The sequence below is a fragment of the Kogia breviceps genome, chromosome 10 (genome assembly GCF_026419965.1).
Source record: "Kogia breviceps isolate mKogBre1 chromosome 10, mKogBre1 haplotype 1, whole genome shotgun sequence".
Classification (NCBI taxonomy): domain Eukaryota; kingdom Metazoa; phylum Chordata; class Mammalia; order Artiodactyla; family Physeteridae; genus Kogia; species Kogia breviceps.
Genome location: NC_081319.1, coordinates 87,447,284 through 87,465,240, shown reverse-complemented (window position 1 = coordinate 87,465,240; position 17,957 = coordinate 87,447,284). Strand labels below are relative to the sequence as shown.

Genomic DNA, 17,957 nt, shown 5'->3' with positions numbered 1-17,957 from the left:
TGATATTGATCTGTAATTTTCTTTTTTAGTAGTATCTTTTGTCTGGTTTTGGTATCAGGGTGATGGTGGCCTCATAGAATGAGTTTGGGAGTGTTCCTTCCTCTGCAATTTTTGGGAAGAGTTTGAGAAGGATGGATGTTAGCTCTTCTCTGAATGTTTGATAGAATTCACCTGTGAAGCCATCTGGTCCTGGACTTTTGTTTGTTGGAAGTTATTTAATCACAGTTTCAATTTCATTACTTGTGATTGGTCTGTTCATATTTTCTGTTTCTTCCTGTTCAGTCTTGGGAGGTTATACCTTTCTAAGAATTTGTCCATTTCTTCCAGGTTGTCCATTTCATTGGCATAGAGTTGCTTGTAGTAGTCTCTTATGATGTAAAGCCCGTTCTTTCTCTATATCAGGTTTCACTACATCCGCACCCAGACATGGAAATTCTTTTCTAATTCTCAGATAGGCTGTAGTTACCATGGGAATAATCTCCCCCTGCACTGACTCAAGCTACATCCTGGAGATGCTGTGTCGAGGACGGGATTCAGGGCGGGAGACGGGGCATCTGGGCTTGTCTCTGTCCCTAACTAACAAGTTTGTACACATCTCTGTAGGTCTCAGTTTTTTATCCCTATAGATCACTTTCAGAGCTGTATTCTTTGAGGCCAGTTATGACTTCTTTTATATTAATGTGTGCTATAGGCTTAGCACTTGATAGGTAATCTCCAATTCTTACACAAGGGCAAATACTGTCTCCAAGTTAGAGGTGTGGATACTGCAGCCTGGAGACTTAAAGGAACTTGCCTATGACCAGTCTGCTCACAAAATGCCAAAGCTGGGATTTTGTTGTCTCCAAAGCTCATGTTCTTGCCATCCTACCACGCTGCCTCAACCTTCTCATAGCCTCATGGTGGATCACGCTTATAGGTGCAGATGGTGCCATAAACCAGTTTTTATCATACTCTCAAAATCTGGACCCACAGGAGAAATGCATTTTATATTGATTTTGAGAAGCACCCCGCCCCCATGTGTGCACACACACACTCATGCATGTGTGCCATGAGCACACTGATATCTCTGAACAGAAGTTTCATGAAACAATGCTCTGGTTTCTATTTGCAATGCACTTGATTTTCTTTTCACTTCCAGTTCAGTCTATTTTATTAATATGCTTGTTAAACTCTCCTGAATTGATTTAACCAGCTACCAGTGGGCTGCAGCCCTCAGTTTGAAAATTATGTGCATACCCGGATTTCTCAGTATAATCACCAAATCTTTTTTCTCCTTCTCTCCCTGTTTATCGTGGAATGTAATGAAGAATATCTCTCAATCGGATTATTTATGTAGCAGTATTAAATCTAAGCCAATTCCCCCTACCATATGCCACCCACACTTCTGCAGAGTGGAGGAATATTTCATAAATTTTCTCTGAGAGCAGGAGAGAAAATGTGAACTTTTTTTCATTTGGTGAAAATGATAATTAACAAAAGGTGAAGAATAAGGAAGTGACATTTGTGCCTCCTTGGCTTGAGAAGATGGGGATCTAAGGGCCCCCCCTTGTAAGCTGCAAGTTGAAATAGTGTATGTTGGGGAGGGACCACAGCATGAGAATTCGGATAAAAGACAAGCGAAACTTACTTCATGTTCCAGCTCTGCCGTATTGCTGGTTAACTAATATTACCACTGAACTTGTCCAAGGACATGTTTATTGGACTCCTTTATGTGCTAGGTCTCGTGCTGTGTACGTATGTCATCTCAGTAGGCGTATTGTCTCCATGTTTTTACAGGTGGGGTGATTAAGTCATGGAGAAGCCAAGTAACCTGCCCCAGGTCACACAGCTAGTAGTGAGTGGTCTAGCGGGGGTTCATACCCAGGCTTTCTGCCTCTGGAGCCCGCGGTCTTTGTCATTAAGCCGTAACTGTTTTGTGTCTTTCCTTTCAAGTTATTCTCTGTGGTCTTTTTTGGGTGCCATGCCCAGGATGGGGTTCTCGCTTCTGGGTTTTGAATCTTGAGAGAAATCATACATGGAAGAAAAGTGGCTGGAGTCCATTCACTCCATCAGGTCAGCCAGAAGGGACTCCCCACTAGTTCTTGCTTCTTAAATCTGTAGAGTTGATTTGATTTCAGTCCCGCTTGAGGTCTGGTTTTTAATGAAAAACATTTTAAAAAAATTTTTTATTATGAGAGCTACCCATTTCCTTTAAAAAATTTATTTGTGCTTAAATTCCATTGTTTGGGGTGGAAAAAAAAAATAGCAAGCCCTGATAAATGCAGACAATTGTTTGACCCTTCCTGGTCTGTTTCCTCGTCTATAAAATAAAGGAATTAGATACGCCTATCTCCAGATTGCTTTTAACTTTGTGATTTTTCGCTAGAGTTAGGTTCTGGTGCCTCATGACTTGTTCAAGAAGAGACTGGCTGGCCCTGTGTTAGGGAAGCAGGAGAAGTTTTGTTAACTGGGTTAATGTGACCTTTACGTTCATGTTGTATTCTTCTGTATTCTTTGAATGACTGTGATTCTACTGTTGGTGAATTCATTTAAACCATAAATATGACAGTGATGACTAGTAGAGGTCCCTTTCCAAGCGTGCCCCGTGCAGACCCATGAGACCCCAATGCTGAGAGGTCTGGGCAGAAACTCTGCCCCATGTAAGTGCCTTAACCTGACCTTCCTGGACCTGTGGGGCTGGTTCTAGGTGTTGGGCTCATCTTTACTCTTAGCCTAGGAGGTGGTCCCATTCCAGGGATTATGGTCACACCATTATTCTGCCTTTAAAAATATGTTATCATCATAGAATCAGTGCAGCTGGTTCCAGAGTTTTGTTTTGGCCAGTGCTTTGAAAAGAAGATTTGAACTGTTAGTGACATCAAGAAGAATTGATGTTGTTTGGAAGTAGCCACATGTTCATCCGTGGGGAAAAATTAGAAACATTTGTTTTCTTTCACGCTTTGATAAAACCTTACAATTTGCAACAGGAGGACTGCAGAATGAAGAATGAAGCGACTGTGTTTGACAGGCTGTATGTAAACATTCCATTTCTGCATAATGGCATAAATAACCAGGTGAAAAGAAATGGATTTACACAGGTGTTAGAGTACAAAGACTTCCCCTGAAACTAGATATCAGAAGACGAAAACCAAACTCCAGTGACTTCCTTGCCCCCGGTATTGAGGGAGCATCTGTCCTTCTGGGGAGCAGGGGCCCAAGAAGGAATTAATTCCTCTCAAATATTTACTGGCGATTTGCCATTCTCGGCAGTCCATGCAAAGCAAAGAGAAGAGGGGTCCTAGAACTGGGACAGTTCCACAGTGGGCCTGAGTCATGACCCAGAGTGTAGCAAGGTAAGCTAGACACCTATTCCAACCCCCTTATTTTACACTGGGGTGAATTGAGGTCCACAGAGACAGTTAACTTGTTCAGAGTCAGGTCACTTGGCCAGCTTGAGGCCAAACCCAGGCTAAATCCAATAACTCTGTTCTTAGTGTAATACTATAATGGACATGTATAATATTATTATACTATTGTAATATAAATAATAACAAACACTAGCACTTTCCATATGCTGGCACTTGCCGTATGTTCTTCTCAGAACTTTACATATGTTCTCTTATTGACACACATTAACTTATTTAACCCTCATGGCTCCATGAGGTGTACCTTGTTGCTCCCATTTTACAGAAGAGGAAACTGAGCCACTGAGAAGGTTAAGTAGTTTGCCCCAAGTCACACAGATAGTAAACGGTGAAGCTTGGAAGCCCAGGCAACCCGACCCCAGAATTTGTCCTCGAAACCATTATGCAAGGGGTCAGCAAACCTTTACTTTCTGTAAAGGACCAAAGAGGAAATATTTTCGGCTTTGTGAGGCATAAAAATCTCTGTTGCATCTGCTCAGCTCTGCCTTCATAGTGTGAAAGCAGCTGGAGATGATCCATTAAACATGGTTGGGGCTGCGTCCCAGTAAAACTTTATTTATAAAAAAACAGGTGTGGCTGGATTGGTAGTTTTTCAGGACCTGCTCTGGACTATGCTGCCTCCTAGTGTGGTGATCCAGTTTTATAAGGGATTTGGGGCCAGAAATTGCACTAAAACGATGTGTTGTTTTGTGTTCCTTTTGGGTGAAGTGTCCTGCTTTGGCCAGAGAGGGTGAAGGTCATCAGAGCTGTGTGCAGTGGGTTGTTACGAGGCTCAGAGCCAGAGGGGCTTTTTATTCTTTCTCAACTTCCTGGGTGACCTTTGCACAAGTCCCTTAGCATCTGTCACTCATAACTCTCCACAGTGTCGCTAACAGACCTCACCACCTGCCCCTCTCCCTCCCCAAAGCTTGTGTCTCGGATTAATGAGGTCTGGAGGTTTGGAAGAGGGGAAACGTATTAAACGGGACCCATCATTTAGTTTGCTTGCAAATTAGAGGGCATTTGGGTGGTACAAGGCCATCGGTCGAATGTTTGCCATGAAGAGCCCAGTTTTACAGGAAAGGCGTTTTTGGTAATGTGCAGGAAAGGATGTGGATTTAGGGGCCGTGAATTTCTGGATTGCCTGTGCAGCGGTAGGCTTTAGATAATGGAGTCCTATAAGAGGGTGAAACAGATACTTTTGTTTTTCGTAAGTGTGCCACGAGAGGGTTCCATGGGCGACCTCATTTTGTATCATTTCCATAAGGAAATTTAGGCTTCTCTGCTCAGCTATGAGTCTTAACAGTAGGCAGGATTTTTATAAATGTTTCCAAGTGAAATTTTGAAGTTAAAAGTTGAACCAAGAAGCCTCAAAGGGAACCAAGCTGCTGCTTGCATTTCAATGAAAGGGAGAGGAAATTCATTATAGAGGTTGAAAGTGTGGTTTGCATGCTAAGACTCTTCTGGAAGAATGGGCCTCGCAGAGGAGGTGGGAGGGAAGTTCTAGCTTGCCCTTTGTGGTTAAGGTTTCTTGGCTCAGCACATATACTTCTTCTAATGCCCTCCCCCTCCCTCCCCCACCCCCCGTTTTTTTTTAACTCTGCGAGAAAATTCTTCTCCTTGAAGGTTGAAGGTATATATATTGAACTGAAAATGCCAGCCTAGGAGATGTCTCAGTATCGTTGTTTCTGTTTTGCTGTTGTTTGTTTTGTTCTGTTGACAAAAAGCATTATTTAAAAATTCAATAGATGTTCATCTTACTTTGGGAATCTAAATTTAAGATGCTCTCACACCAATTATTTTGATATATTCAGCAGAGACGTCTGCGTGCTGGGCTAGAGCTTTATCTACGTTTGTATTTTACTTAAAACAACAGTATTAGATTAGTCCTGCAGAGCAGTGTTATTCTTGTTCTACAGGTGAGCAAACTGAGAAGTTAACTAACTCTGTCAGCATTAAACAGCTAGAAAGTGGCAGAGCCAGAATTGGAATCTGTCTTCCTGATTCCAAAACCCCGGCAAGTAGGGCAGCCAAGCATCCCAGTTTCCGGGAGGCAGGATTCTGAGAGCTAAAACTGGAAATGAAGATGTTCTCACCCTGCAAGGAAGATGCTTGCTATCCCTAGCACCAGGGTAGTGCACACTACCAGGAAACACTTCCTGATAAATCAAAGAGGAGTTTTCCTGCGCGATTTCCCCCCTCACCTGCTAGAAGCCGTGTGTGTGTGTGTAAGACCTCCAAGGCCACAAATCCTAGGGCATCTTGGCCCCAAACAGGAAAGCTAGGAGATTGAGTTCTTCGGGATTCCCAGCATGAATGTGGCTCCATTTATTGGCCCAGTTTGGGGTGATAAAACAAAAAGCACAATTCTTGGAATGGTAGCGTTCGTAGTTTTGCACACTTGCTTCAAAACGTTGCTACGCTCTTGTGCTCACAAGTGGGCATGGTGTTGGGAAAGGCTGGGTGTCAGCATCGGTGAATTTCATCCCTTCGGCTCCATCCCCTTCAAGGCTTTCTAAGAACAGTCCTCGTGCCTCTGGGAACCTGAGCTGATCGCCAGAAATGGGGACCAGCCAGCACAAAGCTTCTGCCTTCAAAGCCTTGGGTGTGTCTCTTTTCAAACAAATGATTTTGGCCCGTGTCCAACTTCTGAGGGACACCGTGTACTTACGCAGCCTTTAAAATATTTCTAAAAAAAGGGAGTTGGCATGCAGGGCCACAGCTTGTGAGCTCTGTTGTTGCCAGAGTGAAAGCAGAAGTGATCCGTAGAACCTCATGTATCTACGTATGGTCAAGAGATTGCTGTTTACTCGAAAGGTGAATCCGTGTGAACACGCTGAGCTTTTTTTCCCCTCTCTTTTAAAAAATATATTGAGCCAGTTAATACCTTGTCAGTGGCTCCTTGAAACCCCCTGGTGACTTTCCAGGAGAGGGCAGATCAAGAGAAGTCAGGTAGGTCACCTGATGCCTTGGCTGCTTGTGGGAGACGTTATTCTCCAAAACGTGACACTTGTAAATGGGTGGAAAGGCCAGCCTGTGTCTCATGCTGGAGATTGCTGCCGTGTGTCAGTTATGTGGGTGCCTGTTTTGAGATTAGTTTTTTAGTAACTAGATTCACCCAGGGGACCTTGTAATCACTTAGTTACTGATGTGCTCGTTGTATAATAATGTTAAAAGGTGTCTTGTCCTTTTTATTTCATGGTTTTTTCAAGTTTCTCTGTGACTCTGTTCCAAATGAAATACTCTTTTTGAGAACACAGTATTTCTTCTGTGATGGGTGCCTGTTGTTTTGTAATGGGCATAAATAAGATACAAGCTCTCAGTGATTAGCAGAGAGACAGCGCTGGGAAATGGGGGCAGAGTGAAGGGAGGGGGGAGCCAGAGGAGGGAAAAGAGAATGAGAAGGTGGGTTGGGGCATGGAAGGGTTAGCGGAGGCCGTAGCAGAGAGAAGGGATTGGAGGGAGGGGTGCGGAACAGGCAAGGAGAGACACAGATAAGCTGAGAGATACTCATGTAGAATCAAGTAGACAGATCCAAATAGAGACTCACAGAGATTAACCCATGATCAGAGAGAGACAGAGACAGACAGACAGACACTGGTCTGGACAGACAGTAGAGACTGGTCCTTGTTCTTATGATATGCAAATATCCATCATCTTATTGATGACGCTTTTACCTGTTTGCTTCTTTCTGGCTTTAAAGCTCTGTGACTCATCTGTCTTTGCATGTGTGCAGACTATTGAGGAAGCTGGTTCTTGGACAGGTGAGATTTGAGAGGCTTTATAAGTAATTAGCACAATCTCTGGGGCCAGACCATCTGGGTTCAAATCCCAGCTCTGTTACCTACTTGCTAGGTGACGTGGGCAAGTTATATACTCTCTGTGTGTCTCAGTTTCTTCTTCTTAAGATGAGGTTAATAATAGTATCTAGCCCATAGGCTGCTGTGAGGATTAAAGGAGATGATGTATGCAAACCGATGAGAACATGGTACCCAACGTGTATTGGCTGGTATTACTACTATGCTTGTAAAATGATCCTGGATGTTGTAGGACCAATTTTCCTTTGAGAGGGAATGTTCACAGAGCTAAACATATTTTTCTGACTACTGAAGAGGCTATGTGTTCCTGTCTGGGGCTTTTGGCATTGACCCTTATTGCTATTTGAGGAGAGAGTGAAAAGGTGATACACTGGGAATAAGGAGTTGCCTCTTCTAGTCACGCTCCGGCACAAACTATCTATGAGATGAGTTTCTTTGGATCTGCTCTCAGATTATAAACTCTAAGGGGGTCTTTCACTAGGTGATTGATACTGAGTCCTTTCTGGCATGTGAGTTTTATGATTTGACTCTTATTTTACCTCTGTGCGAAGGTTTTGTGGACTTAAGATTCTTGAAAAATCAGGGATTGATCATACAAGTACCCCTGGAAGAAAGAAACGTGTGTGCTGCCATTGACCCTTGAACAACATGAGTTTGAACTGCATAGATCCACTTTTATGCAGATATTTTTCAGGAGTAAAGACTGTAGTACTTACTAGATGGTCTGTGGTTGGTTGAATCCTCAGATGTGGCCGAACTGTGGGTGTGGAGGGCCCACTCTAAGTTATATGCAGACTAAGCCCCAAATTGGTCAAGGGTCAACGTAAAGAGGTGAGGAGTCTGGCTTCCTATAGCCATGCGGGTCATCACGAGTGTCAGCATTATTTCCTTCTTTTTCTTTTTTCCTTTTCCCCTGGAGGAGGAGCAGTGTTTGAAAGGGTGCCACATCAAGATGTGCCGTGGAAAGGAATATTATTCAGAGGTAAAACAGAATGAAATTGGCAGCAGTGTGGACGGACCTAGAGAATAATTATGCTTAGTGAAATAAGTCAGACAGAGAAAGACAACGCTAAATGATATCACTTAGATATGGAATCTAAAAAGTAATACAAATGAATGTATATGCAAAACAGAAACCAATTCACAGATATAGAAAGCAAACTTGTGGTTACCAAAGAGGAGAGGGAAGTGGGGAGGGACAAATTAGGGGTATGGGATTAGCAGATACAAATTACTGTATATAAAACAGATAAGCAACAAGTATATACTGTATAGTACAGGGAGTTATACGCACTATCTTGTGATAATCTATAATGGAGTATAATCTGCAAAAATACTGAATCACTATGCTGCACACCTGAAACTAACACAATATTGTGAATCAACTAAACTTCAATTAAAAAAAATGTGCTGTGGGACAAGGTCTTAGTTCAGAGAAGGCAAATTTTTCATCCTTTAAGATGAGTCCTGATCTTGTAATTTAGTCACAGATAACCTGTTTGCCAGACCTAAGCAAATGAGAACACTGGCTACACCTGTCTCTGGCCCCCTTTTATCTCCCTTTGTACTACTGTCAGGACTCTTCTGACTGTCTGATGTTCACCACTGAACCCTGTGTGTCTCACACAACAAAACTGCCTCTTGCCTTTTCCCCAAAGGCAGCCAAACTCTACTTCCCTGGGTACTGCTGTCTTAGTCAAGGCTTGGCTAGTGCAGATGACTTGAAAAATTTAGCTCTCCAGGCCATTCTTGGATTTGAAAAGAGAATCTTTTAAACTACTGGAATGTTGAGAAAGATACTGTTTGAGCCGGGAGCTGTGTGAATCCCTTCCCAGTCACAGGTGGCCCTGGGCTCTCACCCTTCTACCCCAAATCTAACTGAACTGCCAGGGGCTAGAGACCAGGAGGCAAGATTGGGTTAGAATGTGTAAAGGTAGCCTAATGGTGAAGAGCATAGGCTTTGGAGTTGACAGACGCGAACCCTACTCCTGCCCTTGGGTTATATCACAGAATCTGTCTATTCATCTGTAAAATGGGGGTAATAATGATAGAGAATTTGGTTGTTGAGAAGATTAAATGAATCAGTATATCCAAGGATGTTTGCCCATTTATGGCACATAGGGAACACTTGATAAATGGTAGCTACTACTCAGGGCTGGCTTCATGGGCATGTGACCTGTACAGGCACACAGGGCACCGCTCTCAGAAGGGCCCTACGCTTGGGTAAATGCTTTCTGTCACTGTCTTTAAAATTCTTTATAATTTTTGAACAAAGGGCCCTGCAGTTTATGTAGCCAGTCCTGCTACTCCTGGGCTACAGTTGACCTCCACTCACTCATCTGACCCCACTTCTTACACGCCTCTACCCTTTCTATTGCTTGTTGCTTCCCACCCCACCCCCACCCCCACCCCCACCCCCCGTCTCTGAAGGGCCTGAGTAAAAAAAGTAAGGATCATTCCTTTGGGAAAAGAACTGCGGTTCATGGCCTAAGAATATTCAAATATAGATGTCTTTTGTTGGCTCCACTTTTAGAAGTCACTTACTAATAGTCTTTTAGAGCACACCACCTCTAAAGTCAAGTAGCAAAAATGAACCCAGGTGGGAAAGGATCGCGTGAATAGCTGTGATTGAAGGCATCTGGGTGGCAAGTCTTCAATGGGCCGTGCCCCTCCCTCTCTGCCTTCCCCTTGTTCATTATCAGACTCTCCCAGCCAGTGTTGGGCTACCTCTCTTTATCATCTGTCTCATAAAGGGTCCTGACTTGAGTTATTCCCAGCAGCAGTGACCTCTGATTATTCAAAGAAGAGTTATCTAGAAAATATACCATTTCTGTTTAGAGTTGGGAGCCTAAGGAGAGGCACAGAGCAGGCTACAGGCACACGCATGGACTCACCTTCTGTGTGTAAATGAACAGGATGGGCCCTGGCTTGAATCTGGATAAATCCTGTAGCAACTTGGGCCTCAGTGTCCTTGACTTATGATTTCTCAAGTTTTGTTCAAATCTAGCATTCTTAGTCTAGCACATACGTATCATTCGCTACATATCAATTTAGTGACAAGCAAGTTGTTTGGAAAATCAAAGACAGGTCTCCCATCAGAACTTGAGAAGTGCTGGAGTTCGCCTTCTTTATTGCAAAGGCCCCCGAGGCCTGCCCGAACCTCCGGGTTGCAGAGTGGCACCTTTAGACGTTAAAGTTGGTAGACTCTGCTCTAGGGGTGAACTAGGAGTTCAGACTAGTTCCAGCCCCTTTGTATTCACAAGGGCCCCTGCTGGGCAAGAGGTGGCTATAGGCATATGGGGACCCCATGAGCTATCTGTATGTTCTTAGCTGAGGACTGGAATTGATAAATGTTCTCTAGGACTGAGAGAGGTATAGCTGAGAAGCAAAGTCGGGGTTAACTTCTTGGGAGGAGAGCCTGTTTTGCTGCCTGTGCGTTATGTAAATGTTATCAGTTAGTGGACAGAGAACAGGAGGCAAGAGGGCAAACGGTGGGTGGCGGTTGTAATTTGGAAAGTGTGAATGAGTACTTGGCTTCTTCGTTAAGTTTGCTGTTGATATAGTGAGGCTCCTCCTATGGATAAGATATCTGTATTTTAATATGTCAGACACCTGTCTTGCTTACTCAACTGGAGTAATCTGTGGCTCCTTTGGGCTGCTGACTGGTTGCTCATCTTGAGATTTTGCAGGTGATTTGTTTGATACGGCCCTTCATACAGTGAATTCTTAGAGTACAGCTAATAATCCTACAAGGCCAACAAGCTGTCCCAGGTCACTTATTCTTCTTACATGTCAGGAACCAAGCCTCTCGAGGCTTCAGTATCATTAAAGGCCTGCGGGTCACACCAAAGCCCACCAGCTGACTTTTCGCTACTTATACTGATGTGGCTGCTTCTGTCTTACAGGTGCTTACATCATGCCGAGCCTTCCTTGTCACAGCACGAATCCCCACCAAGGTGAGTGTTGATGAGTTTCCTCCTTCCAACACACACACACACACACACACACACACACCACAAAACACACTCGCTTCTCAATTGCGTAGACTTAGGATTTAGGCCAATGTGTCCAGAGTTCTCTTTGCACAACCATATTTTCCTTCCTTCTTCCCAGAAAGCACCGAAACGTTTCCTCCTTTGTCCCCTCTCTGTGTTAAAGGCATCCCAAGAAAAGTGGCGAAGCATTTCGTGCTCCATATCCCCAAGGCTTGTGGATTTCAGTTATTTTTCTCTTTCAACTGGAGCGGGGTTTACACTTTCTTCAAGTCTAGTTCTTATTTCTTTGGGTCCAGTGACGGCCCATTTTTCTAAGGCTTTGATACGCGGGAAATAACCTTCATAACTCTACAGAGTGCATTACTGGGAACGTAGCCACCTAGCCCTCTTTCGTGGGCAGACTCTGGTGTTGCCCATAAAAAATAACACGGTGCCACTTGGTTCTTTAAAAGATCTAACATTTTCCATAAGATGTCCTTCATTATAGGGTGCAAATTAACATTTGAACTGATAGCTCATGAATTAGGCATCATAATTGCTTCTTTTATTTTCTTTATGGTAACAGAAAGGTGTTGACTGATTTTATAGGATATGAACTCAGCTGCCCACAAACCCAGGAAAATGGGGAGAGTTTGGGAGATGCTTTCAGCCTTGCTCCTGTGTTTGCTCTGCAGTGTTATTTGCTCTTTTTCTCAGTCCTTTCTTGATTCGTAAAATTCAACATTTAGCCCACTGTCTTGTGAATACCTACTTATGTGCTGGACACGGTGCTGTAATGCAGTGGACCTGGTAGGACTGACAAACGAATGATTTGCATGATTTTTGTTGAACTTTGAGAAGGAACCAACCCACTATTTGCTAGTCAAAGGCCATCCTGCCTTTTTTCTTTCTGATCATACAAATGCTAAATTTTATAAAGTTTCTCTGAGGAATGAGACTTTATATTATCCCACCCCTTTTGATAATATAAAGTGAGTCTTTATGTTTATAATGTGTTATAAGTGAAATCAGTCATTATATAAGTGATGTTGGACTAAATTACCTATGAGCTAAAGTACCTGAAGGCAGGATATAAGGAAGTGTTAAACATTATCCCACTGGTGAAAAATTAATTGTGGAAGGAAATTTTATGGGCTTGAGAAAATAGTCAAGCAGCCTATTGAGTAGAAGGCTCCTGAAAGATATGTTTACCCTAATTAAAAACGTTCTGACACGGCAGAAGGTGTATTACCTCTTGGGAGGTCATCTGCCTCCCTTCTGTTGCCCCCTCCTTGCTTTGCTCCTGAGGGAAGGCCCGGCTTCATGCCAAGATGTGTATAACATCTCACATCGGCCTGGCTAGGGTAGTTTGGACATCGGTTCTGATTTCTGATATTGTCAGCATCACATATAAAGGCAGATCTTCTTCCAAAGGGACCTGCCTGCAGAAGGCTGGTTTTCATGTGTCACAGTACACCTTGGCTGAGAAGCAGAACCGGTGTCAATGTCCTTTTTTTGGGGAAATAATTATATTCAGAACAGTAGTGTACAACAGCCCCGATTTTCACATAGGTTTCTTCTCTTCGGGGGCTGATTAATTAAACATTTTCTTCTTTTGTCCTTTTATTGTTAAATGTACCACATATGCAGTCAAATGCACAAAAGAGAAATGTATATCACCGTGATTAATTGCAAAGCAGATACCTCTGCAGTCACACGCAGATGAAGAAACAGAACTTTGCCATTCCCTCCAGAAGGGGGGATGGGGGGGGCGGTGATTGTCATATCGGGGAAGGGTCTACAGAGAAGCTGGGCTGGAGGACCAGCCTGCGCCAACCAGGCAGATAAAGGGGTCTCCCCCTGGGCAGAGGTTTAGCAGTTTGCAAGAGCACAGTGTGTTTGGGGAGCTGAGATGTGGGCCCAGGACTGAGTCAGGAGGCTGTGGAGGGAGGGAAATGGGTCAGAAAGATGGGCAATCGTGACATGGGTTTCTGCACGCGGAACAGTTGGCGTTCCCAAAGGAGCATCGCGTAATCACATTTAGATTCGCTCTGTTGCCTGTTGGGTGGGGACTGTCTTGCTGAGGGTAGAGGTGGGCCTTGGATGATTCCTTCCTCTTATCTAACTGATCACTTGTATCTGTGGTTCTCTCTTAAAGATGTCCTCAGATCTTCCTGCAGCCTGCCTGTGTCTCAGCTTTGTAACTAGTCCCCCCACCCCCCCCCCACCCCCCCCTCCGCCCAGTGACATTCTTTAAACTGTCTTCCGGGTGGGCTGGAGTCAGGAGGGTCAGTGGTGGGAGCTGAGAGCAAAGGCCTGTTAAAAAGAGCCGTGGGGGCTTCCCTGGTGGTGCAGTGGTTCAGAGTCCGCCTGCCAATGCAGGGGACACGGGTTCGTGCCCCGGTCCGGGAAGATCCCACATGCTGGGCCCGTGAGCCATGGCCGCTGAGCCTGTGCGTCCGGAGCTTCTGCTCTGCAACGGGAGAGGCCACAGCAGTGAGAGGCCTGCATACCGCAAAAAAAAAAAAAAAAAAATGGGTGAGATTAGAGAGAATGGTGTGAACCCTGCTGTGATGTCAATCAGTGTGTCTCCATGATTCCCCTCCTCACCACTGATAAGAACCAGGGCTCCGATGAATCGCATACTCGGCCTGTCCCCCCTTACTTATCCCTGAAACTGCAGGGTCTACTTCTCGTTTCTGTCTTGCCCTTGTTCTTTGGATGCCTCTATGCCTTTGCAAATTCTTTTTCTTCTGCCTGGATTTCCCTTTTCACTCCTTCTTTGTTTGACACACTTGAAGTCATTCTTCAGGGCCTAGCTGGAATGTCTCAGTGCTTTCCTGGTTCCCTGGCACTTTGCTTATTCCAGGGACAGCACCGAGGTGCAGCAGCATCTTAACTGACCTCCAGCTAACCTCCCCCAGCCAAACTGACCAAAGCTGCCTGTGCTAGTCCGGATACACTGACTGATGCCAGCTGCAGCTTCGCAGCCGCTCGGTTATAAGAGAATGTAGCTGTTTACATCTGTTGCCACCAGTTGTATGAGATGCCCACCAAGGGTCAGTGGTTTGCTTCCAAACCTATTCATAGCAGTTATAATTAACAATAGTAAATTTTTAAAAAGATATTTTACATATCAGTGAAATAGGCTGCAAAAGGAGAGAGTGTCTGTGAAGTACTGAACGTTGGTAAAATAATTCACTGTAAAAAATTACTGTCTTGTTAAGGACCGGACAACTGTTAAAGGCTGGGGGGTTGGGGAACATAATAATCTAGAGAACTTATGCCCTCACATCGCTTTCCCGGTGTCTTCCAGCTCTCACTCCGTTTTAAAGGGCTTCAGTTGGAAGCTGTGTGCCCTGCATTTACAGGTGTGGTCCACAGAGGAAATGCCACTGGAGGGCCAGACAATGGGACTTGACTCAAAGAAGAAAATTTGGCACTGTGTCCAAGGCTAGAAGATGAAAATATGTTTATGTTTTAATTTGAAATAAATAAAGGTAGAGAGGGACTGTTTTTAGAAAATGATTCCCTGCTTGAAATGACTTTTCAAAATCCACCAAGTATAGATCTTGATAATGATAAGTAAGAAGACGTCCACTCTAATGGAATGTTTAAAATGTGCCCCCGATGCTGCATGTAACCATGGGAGGACAAGATGAATGTCTCATTCCTCTTTCCAGTCCTGGCACACAGTAGGCCTTCCATAAATTCTGCTGGTTGACTGTGTGAATGACAAAAGAATGAATTATCTTTCTACCTCCAGCCCTCATCACCATACTGGAGATTCAGGGGTTCTCTGTTCTAAAATTTATCCGACCAAATGTGTAAAGGTACAACATAGCACCAGCAGGCAGAACTAAGGGTCCTATGGGTTTGGTTCTGAATGGGTTCTTTTTCCCATTACATTGCTAGTTTTTTTTTTTTTTTAAATAAATTTATTTATTTTATTTATTTATTTTTGGCTGAGTTGGGCCTTCGTTGCTGCGCATGGGCTTTCTCTAGTTGCGGCGAGCGGACTTCTCATTGCGGTGGCTTCTCTTGTTGTGGAGCATGGGCCCTAGGAGCCTAGGCTTCAGTAGTTGTGGCACGTGGGCTCAATAGTTGTGGCTCACGGGCTCTAGAGCACAGGCTCAGTAGTTGCAGTGCACGGGCTTAGTTGCTCTGTGGCATGTGGGATCTTCCCGGACCAGAGCTCGAACCCGTGTCCCTTGCATTGGCAGGCGGATTCTTAACCACTGCTCCACCAGGGAAGTCCCCACATTTCTAGTTTTAAGGTGAAAGGGTAAAATAAACTTATCCAACTCAGTTCTTCATTGTCTTTAGTACCAGGTCCTGTGACTGTTTGTACTGAGATGAGAGACTGAAAAACTGGGAGAAAGATTAGTGGCTATTTTCCAGGAAAAATAGGCAAAGAGTGTGAGACTAGAGGTATTTTGAAGAAAAAGAAATGCTGATTACAGGAGAAGGGAGGAAGGGGCACTTGTTAAAATGGAAAGGAAATAAATCATCATTTATGTATATGCACAGAGAGAGAGAAGACTTTTATTTAACTATGTGTGTTTCATTGACACACGGATTAAAATTCCTAAATATTCTTTTAAATCCATTCAAAATATGAACTTTAATGAAAGACAGTAGAAGGAATGAGGACTCCAGTAAGTGGTCAGAGGGTAACCCAAAGAGATAAGGGTTTAGAGAGAAGGGAAAACAAACATTGTCTCTATCCTGATCTGATTTGCTGAAGCAACATCTTGAAATAAGCGAGAAAAAAAGTCTATTTAGATGGCTCTCTTCATATATTCATTTCTCAGTAAATAAATACTATATATAGTAGAAATACAGAAACTTTCCATTGGGTTTGTCCTTGGATGAATATTTTTTTTTTTTTTTTTTTTTTTTTTTTTTTGCGTGGTACGCGGGCCTCTCACTGTTGTGGCCTCTCCCGTTGCGGAGCACAGGCTCCGGACGTGCAGGCTCAGTGGCCACGGCTCAGGCCCAGCCGCTCCGCGGCATGTGGGATCTTCCCGGACCAGGGCACGAACCCGTGTCGTCCCCTGCATCGGCAGGCGGACTCTCAACCACTGCGCTACCAGGGAAGCCCTAAGCCGTTTGGATGAAATTTTAAAAGTCAGACTTGGAGTTTCCTTTCAGCCCTTTGGGAAAGTGAATAATGCTTTTCCTGAAATATGATAGATCAAGGTCATGTCGTATTGAATGTATGGAGATATTAAACCAGCCTACCTTCGGAAGATGCCCAGTGTTTTGTTTGCACTGGACTGTTTCTAATTGCAGCATTTTTACTTTGAATTATAGATTTTAAAACCCTCATTACAGGTCTTTATTTCCCCCTCTTCCCTCAATTGCAGCTTGAGGTAACCTTCAGCTACCTGGAGATTCACGGTGTCCTGTGTAGCAAGCCAACTCAGGTGAGTGAATAACCTGTTTGTCATTACTGCAAGGTCAGAACCTTTCTTGAGTTTCTGAAACCAGCTAATACCTTCTATTTGGTTCACTATTGAAAGTTTCTTGAGATAATGTGGAAAAACAAGGTAAGGGAAAATGGAAGTTTCTGCATGAGAGACTGAACAGGGGTTAGGTGGGAGGGGGTGGGGAATTTGTGATAAGGGAAACACGTTCTCCATAACTCAATTTGAAAAGAACTAATTAGCTCTTATGTTACCTGGCCATGTAAACATGAGAGTACTGTTCCTTAGAGGTGTTGTACAAGTTACAGCACTAAAATTTCATAGCTATTCTACAGTGCTCTGTAAGATCTTTCTGGGAATAGAGTGATAAGTGAATCTTTTGGTATTAATAAAATGTAGATTTTTAACAACAGCTTTATTGAACTATAAGTAACGGGCAGCCAACTAAAGTGTACAGTTTGGTAAGTTTTGACACGTAGACCCATGAAACCATTACCACAATCAAGATGCTGAACATACCACCTCAAGGTTTTCTCAGGCATCTTAGTAAACATTCCTTCTTGCCCCTCCTCATTCATAATCATCTACAGGCATCTACTCTCAGCCACTATAGATTAGTTTGCATTTTCTAAAAATTCATATGAATGGAATCATACAGTGTGTGTACTCTTGATTGTCTGCCTTCTTTTAGCCAGTGTAATTATTTTGAGACTGATTAATTTTGTTGCATGTCTCAATAGCTCATTACTTTTTATTGCTGAGTAGTGTTCCATTGTATGACTATATCACAGTTTGCTTATCCATCACCCACTGATGGACATTTGTGCTGTTTCCAGTTTTTGGCCGACAAGCAAAGGTGCAATGAACATTTATTTACAAATCTTTGATTGGACATTGGCTTTTATTTCCTGTGGGTAAATATCTAGGAGTGGAGTGGCTGAATTGTATGTATGTAAATGTATGTATGTATATAGTGTAAATATGTATGTAAACTTTTTAAGAAGCAGCTAAATTGTCTTCTGAAGTGGTTGTACCACTTTACGTTGCCACCAACATTGTGTAAGAGTTCCAGTCCCTCCACATCCTCCCAACACTGGTATGGTCAGTGTTTTAATTTTTAGCCATTTTAATAAATTTGTAGTGCTTTCTCATTTGTAGTTTTAATTTGCATTTCCCTAATGACTAAAGATGTTGAGCATCTTTTTATCTGCTTATCTGCTGTCATATGTCTTTTTGGTTCAAGTGTCAGTTTAAATCTTTTGCCATTTAAATTGAGTTGTTTTCTTATTGTTTTAAGAGTTCTTTATATATTCTGAATACAAACCCTTTATCATATATGTGATTTTTACATAT

General features: G+C 43.3%; 1 protein-coding gene across 9 annotated transcripts in view; it reads left to right on the top strand.

Moving 5' to 3' along the window:
- Positions 1–17,957, top strand: part of CARMIL1 (capping protein regulator and myosin 1 linker 1) — a 326,341-nt gene that overhangs the window by 114,584 nt on the left and 193,800 nt on the right. For all 9 annotated transcript variants that reach the window (XM_067006576.1, XM_067006574.1, XM_067006577.1 and 6 more), the window contains 2 exons: positions 11,107–11,157; positions 16,545–16,604. In XM_067006576.1, coding sequence (XP_066862677.1) covers positions 11,107–11,157; positions 16,545–16,604 — 111 coding nt within the window. The remainder of the gene's footprint in view (positions 1–11,106; positions 11,158–16,544; positions 16,605–17,957) is intronic.